This window comes from Pseudophryne corroboree, chromosome 1 (assembly GCF_028390025.1).
Source record: "Pseudophryne corroboree isolate aPseCor3 chromosome 1, aPseCor3.hap2, whole genome shotgun sequence".
Classification (NCBI taxonomy): Eukaryota; Metazoa; Chordata; class Amphibia; order Anura; family Myobatrachidae; genus Pseudophryne; species Pseudophryne corroboree.
Genome location: NC_086444.1, coordinates 714,146,909 through 714,159,295, shown reverse-complemented (window position 1 = coordinate 714,159,295; position 12,387 = coordinate 714,146,909). Strand labels below are relative to the sequence as shown.

The following is a 12,387-nucleotide window of genomic DNA, read 5'->3' as shown; positions in this document are numbered from 1 at the left end:
GCCCTCAAACATAGCTGCGGTAAGTCTTGATAAGCGAACTTAAAAGGAAGAGGCCTCGGCTCTTTTAGCAGTAGATCCAGAAGATCCATGTACCAAGCCCTTCTTGGCCAGTCCGGAGTAATGAGGATCGCCTGAACTCTTGTTCTCCTTATGAGTTTTAGAACCCTTGGAATGAGTGGAAGTGGAGGAAACACGTACACCGACTGGAACACCCACGAAGTCAATAGGGCGTCAACCGCCACTGCTTGCGGGTCTCTCGACCTGGAATAATACCGCCGAAGCTTCTTGTTGAGACGAGAGGCCATCATGTATATGTGAGATACACCCCAAAGATTTGTCGCCTCCATGAACACCTCCGGATGGAGGCCCCACTCTCCTGGATGGAGATCGTGTCTGCTGAGGAAGTGCGCTTCCCAGGTATCTACTCACTGAATGAAGATTGCCGACAGCGCCAACGCGTGTTTTTCTGCCCAGAGGATGATTCTTGTTACCTCTGACATTGCAGCTCTGCTCTTTGTTACGCTCCGTCGGTTTATGTAAGCCACTGTTGTTACATTGTCAGACTGCACTTGAATGGACCGATTTATCAGAAGATGGGCCGCTTGGAGAAGCCCGTTGAAGACGGCTCTTACTTGCAGAATGTTTATCGGCAGGGCTACTTCCAGACTTGACCATCTTCCTTGGAAGGTTTCCCCTTGAGTGACTGTGCCCCAGCCCTGGAGACTTGCATCCGTGGTTAAGAAGGATCCAGTCCTGAATCCCGAACCTGCGGCCCTCCAGAAGGTGAGGTAGTTGCAGTCACCAGAGGAGCCTTTGGTGACAGACGTATTCTCTGGTGCGCCCTGTGGAACCCAGTGTACCTTGCAGAAAGATTTAACAAAGTTAAATTCTTATCATGAATATCCTTTTCTGCAGCAGGGTACACTGGGGTTCCACAGGGATAACATCTGGGATGTCCTAAAGCAGTTCCTCAAGGGAGGGGAAGCACTGTAGTGGGCACAAGAACCTGGCGTCCAAAGGAAGCAACCTGGGAGGCGGAAGTGTTGAAGGCATATAACCTTATGAACGTGTTCACTGAGGACCACGTAGCCGCCTTGCACAATTGTTAAAGGGTCGCACCATGGCAGGCTGCCCAAGAAGGTCCAACAGACCGAGTAGAATGGGCTTTAATGGTAGCAGGAACTGGAAGGCCAGCCTGTACATAAGCATGTGCAATCACCATTCTACTCCATCTGGCCAAGGTCTGCTTGTTAGCAAGCCAGCCACATTTGTGAAAACCAAAAAAGGACAAAGAGGGAATCAGATATTCTAAGAGAAGCTGTCCTCTTCACATAAATATGGAGAGCCCGTACCACAACCAAATACCGCTCTATGGAGGATAAACCTGGAGAGGTAAAAGCCGGAACCACAATCTCTTGGTTAAGGTGAAAAGATACCACCTTGTCCTGTCGGTCAAGGTGACCGACAGGACAAGGCACCCAAGTCTGAAACCAGTCTAGCAGATGCAATAGCCAGCAGAAACAAGACCTTAACAGTAAGCCACTTAAAGTCCACAGACTGAAAAGGTTCAAACAGAGACTCTTGTAAGGCGTCCAGAACCACCGACAAATCCCAAGAAGCCAAAGGCGGGACATAAGGAGGTTGAATCCGTAAAAACCCTGAGTGAAAGTATGAACATGCAAAGACGTAATTTTTCTCTGAAATCACACAGACAAGGCAGATATATGAACCTTGAAGGAGGCCAGACAAAAGCCTAAGTCCAGGCCCTGTTGCAGGAAAGGCAAAAGTTTGGCAGTACTGAACTTGCATGCATCACAATTGTAAGTCGAACACCAGGCGAAGAAAGAATTCCAGACCCTATAATAAATCTCAGCAGAAGCCGGTTTACAGGCCTTCAACATAGTTTGAATGACCGCCTCAGAAAAACCTTTGGCCCTCAGTAAGGAAGCTTTAAGAGTTACGACGTCAAAGCCAGCCACGCCAAATCCCGGTAAACACAAGGGCCCTTAACGAGGAGATCTGGACGCTGCGGAAGCAGAAGAGGACGCTCTATCGATAGACCCTGCAGGTCTGAGAATCAATGCAGTCTGGGCAACGCAAGAGTGATTAGAAGTAGTATTGCTCCTTCTTGCTTGAACTTCCTTATCACCGTGGGCAAAAGCGACACCGGAAGGAACACGTACGGCAGCCGAAAGTTCCGTGGAATTGCCAGTGCGTCCACAAACGTTGCTTGATGATCCCTTGTCCTTGCTCCGAAGACCGGAATCTTGGGATTGTGTCGAGATGCCATAAGGTCTACATCTGGTAGACCCCACTTGTCCACGAGGAGCTGAAAGACCTCCGGATGAAGGCTCCACTCGCCGGCGTGCACGTCCTGACGACTAAGTCAGCTTCCCAGTTTAGGACCCCCGGAATGTACACTGCCCGATATGGCTGGCAGATGGCGTTCAGCCCAACGAAGAATCTTTGACACTTCCATCAGCGCTTTGCGGTTTCGGGTGATGCCTTGGCGATTTCTGTATGCCACCTTGGTGGCGTTGTCCGACTGTACCTGAACAGGCCTGTTCTGTACTAGAGGCAGGGCTAGTGTAATCGCATTGAACACTGCCCGCAATTTCAGAATGTTTATGGGGAAGAGGGATTCCTCCCTGGTCCACCGACCCTGAAGAGTGTGTTACTTCAACACCGCGTCCCAACCCCGCAGACTGGCATCCGTCATCAGAAGGACCCAGTTGGAGATCCAGAATGGACGACCGCTGCTCAGTTGTTGGTCCTGCAGCCAAGACAGACGGACTTCATGCGAGACCTGATCCGGTGAGGCAGGCCATCCCACTCGGAGAGAATCAACCTCTGCAGAGGGCGGGAATAAAAATGAGATTTATGGTAAGAACTTACCATTGTAGAATCTTTTACTGTGAGGTATACTGGGCTCCACAAGGATTAACATTGGGGTGTAGAGTAGGTTCTTGATCCGAGGCACCAACAGGCTCAAAGCTTTGACCTTCTTCCCAAGATGCATAGCCCCACCTCCTATATCACCCCGCCTCCGTGCACAGGAGCTCAGTTTCGTTAACTAGCCCAATGCAGTAGCAGGTACCAGAGACGACAAACATGAGTAGCCACATAGACCACACACTCACCAAAGGGGAGGGTGCCAGCGGCTAATGTCATACCAACCCAAAGAAGCTAAGCTTGTCAGGGTGGGCGCCTTGTGGAGCCCAGTGTACCTCGCAGAAAGATTTAACAACGGTAAGTTCTTACCATAAATTTCATTTTCTGCTGCGTGGTACACTGGGCACCACAAAGATTAACATCAGGGATGTCCTAAAGCAGCTACTCATGGGAGGGAACGCACTGTAGCGGGCACAAGAATCCAGCGTCCAAAGGAAGCATCCTGGGAGGCGGAAGTATCGAAGGCATAGAACCTTATGAACGTGTTCACTGATAACCATATAGCCGCCTTGAACAACTGATCAAGGGTCGTACCACGGCGGGCCGCCCAAGAAGGTCCTACAGACCGAGTAGAATGGGCATTAATGGTAGAAGGAGCTGGAAGGCCAACCTGTACATAAGCATGTGCAATCACCATTCTAATCCATCTGGCCAAGGTCTGCTTGTTAGCAGGCCAGCCACGTTTGTGAAAACCAAACAGTACAAAAAGAGAATCAGATTTCCTAATGGAGGAGGTTCTCTTCACATGGATACGGAGAGCCCGTACCACAATAAAGACCGCTCTTTAGATGACAACTCAGGAGATCTAAAGGCCGGAACCACAATCTCCTGGTTAAGGTGGAAAGAAGACACCACCTTAGGCAAATAACCAGGGCGGTCACGGTGAAAAATCAGATAGGGGGACTTAAAGGAGAAGACACCCAAGTCTGAGACCCTTCTAGCTGAAGCGATAGCCAGCAAAAATACAACCCTAAGGGAAAGCCACTTAAGGTCTGCAGACGCAAGAGGCTTAAACGGAGACTCTTGCAAGGCCTCCATAACCACCGACAGGTCCCAAGGGGTCACAGGTGGTACATAAGGAGGCTGAATCCGCAACACACCCTGAGTGAATGTATAAACATCAGGTAGTGCAGCAATCTTTCTCTGAAACCAAACCAACAAGGCAGAAATGTGAACCTTGAGGGATGCCAGACGAAGGCCTTAGTCCAGGCCCTGTTGTAGGAAGGCCAACAGTTTGGCCGTACTAAACTTGAAAACGTCATGATTATCAAACGCACAACAAGTACTGTAAAGTAAGCATTCCAGACCCTATGGTAAATCCAAGCAGAAAGCAGAAGCCGGCTTACAGGCATTCAACATAGTTTGAACGACCGCCTCAGAAAAACCATTGGCCCTTAAGACGGAAGATTCAAGAACCATGCTGTCAAAGCCAGACGGGCCAAGTCCTGGTAAACACAAGGGCCCTGAACGAGGAGGTCTGGTCGTTGTGGAAGTAGAAGGGGATGAACCAGTGAGAAGCCCTGTAGATCGGAGAACCAGTGCCGCCTGGGCCACGCTGGAGCTACCAGAAGTAGGTTTCCTCCTTCTTGCTTGAACTTCCGTATTACTGTGGGCAGGAATGACACCGGAGGGAACACGTACGGCAGCCGAAAGTTCCATGGAATTGCCAGAGCGTCCATGAACGCTGCTCTAGGATCCCTTGTCCTTGTGCCGGAACCTTGTGATTGTGTCGAGACGCCAACAGGTCCACATCTGGAAGGCCCCACTTGTCCAAGAGAAGTTAAAACACCTCTGGATGGAGGCTCCATTCTCCGGCGTGTACGTCCTGACGACTGAGGAAGTCCGCTTCCCAGTTTAGGACCCCCGGAATGAACACTGCCGATATGGCCGGCAGATAGTGTTCTGCCCACTGAAGAATCCTTGATACTTCCCTCACTGCCTTGCGGCTGTGAGTGCTGCCTTGATGATTGATGTACGCCACTCTGGTGGCGTTGTCCGATTGTACTTGAACAGGTCTCTTCTGTATCAAATGCTGGGCCATTGTCAACGCATTGAACACTGCCCGCAGTTCCAAAAAATTTATCGGGAGTAGAGACGACTCCTCGGTCCACAGACCCTGAAGGGAGTGTTGTTCCAACACCGCGACCCAACCTCTCAGACTGGCATCCGTCGTCAGCAGGACCCAGTTGGATATCCAGAAGGGACGGCCCCTGCCCAATCAATGGTCCTGAAGCCACCAGCTCAGTGACAGGCGGACCTCTGGAGACGAGATCATGTGAGATCTGATCCGGTGAGGCAGGCCGTCGCACTTGGTCAGAATTAACTTCTGCAGAGGGCGAGAATGGAATTGAGCATACTCCACCATGTCGAAAGCAGACACCATGAGACCTAGCACTTGCATTGCCTAATGAATAAACACTTGCGGACGAGATAGGAAGCATCGAATCCAGTCCTGAAGTTTCAGGACCTTCTCCTGAGAAGAAAAACCGCTGGTTGTGTGTGTCCAATAAAGCTCCCAGTTGTACCATGCGCCGAGCAGGAACCAGGGATTTCTTCCAGTTTACAAGCCACCCGTGGGCTGTCATGGCCAGGACAGTCAGGTCTAGATGACAAAGGAGAATTTCTGGGGAATTTGACAAGATCAACAAATCGTTTAAGTACGGTAGGATCCCGACCCCTTGACGGCGGAGTGTAGCCGTCATGACCGTCATTACTTTGGTGAAAACTCTGGGTGCCGTTGTCAAACCAAAGGGTAACGCCCGAAATTGGTAATGAAGGTTGGCCACCGCAAACCTCAGGTACTGCTGATGAGATATTGCAATAGGAATATGCAGGTAGGCATCCTGTATGTCCAGGGAGACCATATAGTCCCCAGGCTCTAAGGCCAGAACAATAAAGTGTACAGTTTCCATACGAAACTTCGAGACCTTCACATTTGTTCAAGGACTTCAGATTGAGAATGGGCCGTGAGTACCCGTACGGTTTCGAGACTAGAAACAGCGGTGAACAGAACCCTTTGCCTCGTTGAGCAGAGGCACCCGTACTACCACTGCCGCGGTCAGGAGGGAATGTACAACCGAATGAGGAGTATTTGCCTTCATCGGGTCCAAAGGGACATCTGTCAGGCAAAATCGATGAGGGGAACAGTTCTTGAAAGGTATGGCGTAACCTCGAGTGAAGACTTCCCTTTACTAGGTATCTGAAGTGGTCTTCAACCATTCCTGGGCAAAACCTACAAGTCGGCGCCACACCCTGGGATCCCCCAGAGGGAGGCCCGCCCCGGCAGGCTTGTCAGTATCGGAAGCAGGCTGACGGGCAGCCCAGGACCGCTTCGGTCTGGACTTGGCAGGTTTGGAAGCACGAGCTTGCCTCGGGTACGCCTGACCTTTTGCTTTACCTAGAGGACGAAAGGGCTAAGGGAAAGAATTTTAGCCTTTTGTGTTGAAGGAGCCGTACTAGGTAGGCAAGCTGTTTTAGCAGTAGCCAGATCAGCCACAATCTTACTTAGATCTTCGCCAAAAAGAATGTCTCCTTTAAAAGGAAGCACCTCAAGGGTTTTCTTAGAATCCATATCCACAGACCAGGATCTCAACCAATGGATACGGCGAGCCAAGATGGACATAGTGGCAGCCTTGGCCGCCAGCACCCCGGCATCGGAAGCCGCCTCCTAGGGTACAGAGCAGCCGTGGCAATATAGGAGACATTGTCGAGCATGCTCAGAAGTGATGAAAGGCAGCTACGCCTTCAGCTCCTGAGCCCACGCCTCAACAGCTTCAGCAGCCCATGTTGCTGCAATGGTTGGTCTATGCACAGCCCCCGTTAGTGTGTAAATCGCTTTCAGACGTCTATCCGTCGGATCCTTTACAGAGGTGACGGTAGTTACTGGCGGAGGAAACTACCATGCGTGACACATGAGAATCTACAGGCGGAGGAGTTTCCTAATTTTTACACAGCCAACAGTCTCTTATGCGGTGTGAATTTTGTTCCCAGATATTCCCAGGAGTCCTGACGTATGTCAGCCAGGTGTTAAGAATGAGGTAAAACTGGTTAACCACCTTCTTACGTATAAATCTGTCCGGATTTTTAGAGACAGCCGCAGGCTCAGGTTCATTTGAGACCTGAAGAATGAGCCTGATAGCCTCAATCAAATCAGGGACATCCACCAGTGACTTCCCTTCCCCATCAGAAGCATCAGAGTCAGTGTCTGTGGGGTCAGTATATGCACCATCCTCCTCAGAAGATGTGTCCGGGACAGCGGTGGATTGTGAGGATGTAGCAGCCCGTTTTGAAGACGTCTTAGGTGGGCGAGAGTGAGACTCTTTAGTCAGCGATCGGTTCAAGTGCTGTAGCGTTGTTGAGATTTGATCCGCCCACGGCGGATTGACTGTAGTGACCATAAACTGCTGTAGTGGCATCTCCGCCTTCACCTTGGTGAATACCCTCGGTGCCGTGGAGAGACCGTAAGGTAACGTCTGGAACTGGTAATGGCAATCCTGAACCGCAAATCTCAGATAGGCCTGGTGGAGTAGGATAAATAAGGAACATGCAGGTAAGCATCCTTGATGTCTACCGACACCATGTAATCCCCCTCCTCCAGACTGGAAATCACTGCCCGGAGTGATTCCATCTTGAACTTGAACCGTTTCAAGTAGAGATTCAAATTTTTTAGGTTCAGGATCGGTCTGACCGAGCCATCCGGCTTCGGAACTACGAAGAGGCTTGAATAAAACCCCTCCCCCTTGTTGCAGCAAAGGCACCAGGACTACGACCTGGTCCTGACAATTTTTGGAGAAGCTGGCACGGTTGATTTGAAAAATCGGCATGGGGGAACGTCTTGTAACTCCAGCTTGTATCCCTGGGATACTATTTGCAATACTCAGGGATCCAGGCCAGACAGAATCCAACCTTGGCTGAACAGTTTGAGACGTGCTCCCACCCGAGCGGCCTTCCGCAAGGGAGTTCCAGCGTCATGCTAAAGATTTGGCAGAAGTAGGGGTAGACTTCGGCTCCAGGGAACCTGGAGCCGCTGTGGGCTTCTTTCCCCTTCCTGCAAAGAAGGGGGAACCTCTCGCTCTTTTGTATTTATTGGGCCGAAAAGGACTGCATGTGTGTGTGATAGGTCTTTTTTGCCGGTGCAGAGGGCAAAAACGTTGACTTAACTGCGGTAGCCGCCGAGACTAACGCATCCAGACCATCGCCAAATAAGGTCTCACCTTTATATGGGAGAGCCTCCATGTTTCTTTTGGAATCCGCATCTGCGTTCCACTGGCGAATCCACAATACCCGCCTAGCTGATACCGCCATGCTAGCGGCTTGTGAACTCAAGAGTCCAATATCTTTCATCGCTTCTAGCATGTAGGCGGCAGCGTCTTTGATATACCCTAACTTAAGGAATAGCTCATCTTTATCAACAGTGTCAATTTCTGATGACACGCTGTCTGACCATTTTTCAATAGCGTGACTGACCCACGCGCAAGCAATAGTGGGTTTGAGCAGTGTACCATTGGCAACATAAATGGATTTCAATGTAGTTTCCATCTTACGGTCAGCCGGCTCTTTTAGTGAAGCCGTGCCAGGTGCAGGGAGAATAACCTTCTTTGTCAACCTGGATAGTGCACTGTCTAACACGGGGCAATTCCCATTTTTTCCTGTCCTCTGCTGGGAAAGGGTAAGCTACCTGAATCCATTTAGGAATATGAATTTTTTTTCTCAGGATTCACCCACATCCCTGCAAAGAGAGCATTTAGCTCATGGGAAGGAGGGAACGTGACTTTGGATTTCTTTTCCTTACATAAATAAGACTTCTCCTGAGGTACAGGTGAGGCTTCTGTAACTTCCAACATGTCACTTATAGCCACAATCATATACAGGTTGAGTATCCCTTATCCAAAATGCTTGGGACCAGAGGTATTTTGGATATGGGATTTTTCCGTATTTTGGAATAATTGCATACCATAATGAGATATCATGGTGATGGGACCTAAATCTAAGTACAGAATGCATTTGTGTTTCATATACACCTTCTACACACAGCCTGAAGGTAATTTTAGCCAATATTTTTTTATAACTTTGTGCATTAAACAGTGTGTCTACATTCACACAATTCATTTATATTTCATATACACCTTATATACACAATCTGAAGGTCATTTAATACAATATTTTTAATAACTGTGTTTTAAACAAAGTTTGTGTACATTGAGCCATCAAAAAACAAAGGTTTCATTATCTCACACTCACTCAAAGAAGTCCGTATTTCGGAATATTCCGTATTTCGGATATTTGGATATGGGATACTCAACCTGTATTGTATATTTTTTGCCAATTTATGATCTATTTCTCTAGAGTCACTATCGTCGACACAAGAATCAGAGTCTGTGTCGGTATCAGTATTCACAAATGGTCTCTTATGTGACCCAGGGGGGGCCGCTTGCAGAAGGAAGAACTGAGTCCTGAAAAATCAGATCTTCCACAGATTTTCTCCAGCATTCAGTCTGATATTCAGACTTATCTAACCTCCTGTTAATAAGATGCAAACTGTCACATATTTCTTTCACCCATGCAGGCTCTTGATGTGGCGGCAGTGCCACCACATTACAACTGTGTCCCTAAAATGGCTTCCTCCGGGGAGGAACTCCCTGCCTCAGACATGCCTTACACGTGTACAGCACACACTCAGACACAAGGGGACAGACCCACAGCAAAATCTGTCAGAGAGACACAGTATAGGAGCAGCCAGTTCACAACCCCAGCGCCAGTATGTAATGTCTGAACACAGAATGCCCACAGACAACAGCGCTTTTACACAGTAACTCACACTAGTAATGCACCACCAAACGCTTTGTGCCCCCCTTATTTGCACCCTGTACTTGTTGCCAGAAGTGGAGGAAAGGACCAGCGTTGAGGAAATGGCGCTGAGCAGTGTGCTGGCTGCCTGAGGAAGAAGCTCCGCCCCCGCAAATGGCGCGTTTTTCACTCGGCAAGGTCCGTTAATATTTATACTGGCGGGGGTAGGGCTGTGCCACCGGCATCTTATGCCCCCTTTGCGCCAGTTTAAGGTAATATTTTGCTGCCCTTAATGATGTAAATTGTTGGCTAAATATGTATATATGGAAATTGTCAAGTCTTCTATAAGCATCATATGTGGTCACCTTAGTACTTTTGTAATTATACTGTTAGTTACTCAACACCCTTTGTACAGTGCTGCAGAACCCAAGTGGAGCAAAAAATAAATAAAAATAAATAAATAAGCAACTCCGCAAGAAGTTGTACAGGGCATTAGTGATTACCAAAAACATTTCACGTAGAAAGGTGTTTTTATGAGCCAAGTGCGCTCATTTACAATTTGTACAATTCATATAATAAAACCCTACTTAAGTAGGTGTTACTGATAAAATGCATAATATTAAATGATTAAACAAAGTACTTACAGTGTCCTGAGCCCATGGCTTTCGTGGACAAATGACTACACTTGATCTGTTCCAAGTACCCCAATAAGCTGGTCGATAGTTCTCACAGAACTGCAACAATTTCATTTTACCAAATGTTCTGCGTTCTGGTACATCAGGCTTCTCAGTTAGGGATGCATCTGTTTCTTCTAACATCTGTACTTCATCACTATCACTGCCAAAGATAGAGCAATTGAAATATTGAGACAAGGCTGTGTGGTGGGTAAAAAGCACAGAATACATACAGCTGTGTGCGATTTTGTAAAGCCTGGTCAAATTGTTTAAAACTAAAAGATCATAATATAGATATGATGTAGATCACAATATATTACTAGTAGCAGCTCGAGAGAAAGGCAATATACAGAAAGAATACTGGAGTGCTGTGTATATGGTGTACCAAGGAATAGATACGTTTTACTGGCGGCTGGGATCCCGGCTGTCTTGATCCAGACAGCGGTATCCCAGCCACCAGTATACCGGGCAGCAGGGCGAGAGCTGGATATCCCCTTGTGGGGTGAGCTGCGCTTGCCAATCTGCGGGCATGGTGGCTCGCTACGCTCGTCACAGGTAGTATTCTCCCTCTATGGGTCTCGTGGACACCCACAAAAGGGAGAAAGCCTGTGGCGTCTGTATTCCAGCATCGGCATTTCCCCACCTGTCGGGATTCTGGCGTCTGCACCGTGTCCGCCAGAATCCCAACAGGTGGTCCAGTGATTGCCTCCCATGTACCAATAATGAATGCTCATTGGCGTTGTTTCAGGATTTGCTAATTTTCTATTTTGAGGCATCACCGCTTTTGTACTTGAGTAACTTCGGGCCAGTGCAGCTCCTGCGTTGTGACTTCACGCAGCCACTGCGGCCCGACCGCCCCCCCCCCCCCACACAGTCCGGCCACGCCTGCGTTGGCCGGACCACAGCCCAAAAACGGTGGCTTAACGCTGCTGTGCCGTCCCCTCCCGCCCATCGACCGCCTCTGCCTGTCAATCAGGCAGAGGTGACCGCTAGGGAACGTCTGCCTTCGGCCGTCCGGCATGCGCCGGCGCAATTCCGACCCAATCGCTGCGCTCTGCAGCGAGCGATCGGAATGACCACCTATGTGTCTGTATATCTATCTAGGTGCCTGTGTATCTATCTAGGTGCCTCTATCTATTTAGGGGCGGAACTGCCAGAGACAATGGAGTCTGTTGCCACCGCGTTCCAGCCCAGAAGGGGGTACTTCCTCCGTTGTCCCCCGTTCCATTTGTACCCATTCTACAGCTGCTGTAGTAGAGGAGCCACCGAGCGCAGCGTCACGCTTGCTCTGTGACTGTCTCGGTGCTCTGGCCTGCAGACATCACGTGACATCCGACAGCAACATTGACTGGATCACCAAAGCTTTTTCCAATGGAAGAATCACCCTCTGTACTTCCGTGTCGAGTATCATCCCCAAGAAGGGAAGTCTCCTTGTCGGTTCCAAATGTGATTTTGGAAGATTCAGAATCCATCCATGATCCTTTAGTAGTTGAGTTGAGAGAGCAATACTCTGCAACAACCTCTTCCAGGAAGATGCCTTTATCAGCAGATCGTCCAGGTATGGAAATATGTTCACTCCCTGCCTGCGGAGGAGGAGCATCATCTCTGCCATGACCTTGGTGAACACCCTCGGTGCAGTGGAGTGGACAAATGGTAGTGCCTGGAACGGATAGTGACAGTCCTGTAGTGCAAACCTTAGATAGGCCTGGTGAGGCGGCCAGAACGGAATGTGAAGGTACGCAGCTTCGATATCCAGAGATACCAGGAATTCCCCTTCTTCCAGACCTGAGATTACCGCTCTCAGAAACTCCATCTTGAACTTGAATACCTGCAAGTAAGTGTTCAAGGATTTTAGGTTTAATATCGGTCTTACCAAACCGTCCGGTTCTGTAGTTGAGGTGGAACTGGAACAATAACCTGTGTCAGAACCAACTTTTGAATAGCCTCCTGCAGGATTGTACTGTCTTCCTGAGAA

At 49.0% G+C, this 12,387-nt stretch overlaps 1 protein-coding gene across 2 annotated transcripts in view; it reads right to left on the bottom strand.

Moving 5' to 3' along the window:
- Positions 1–12,387, bottom strand: part of CHAF1A (chromatin assembly factor 1 subunit A) — a 566,913-nt gene that overhangs the window by 223,477 nt on the left and 331,049 nt on the right. For both annotated transcript variants that reach the window (XM_063915198.1, XM_063915188.1), the window contains one exon: positions 10,383–10,575. In XM_063915198.1, the coding sequence (XP_063771268.1) occupies positions 10,383–10,575 (193 nt within the window). The remainder of the gene's footprint in view (positions 1–10,382; positions 10,576–12,387) is intronic.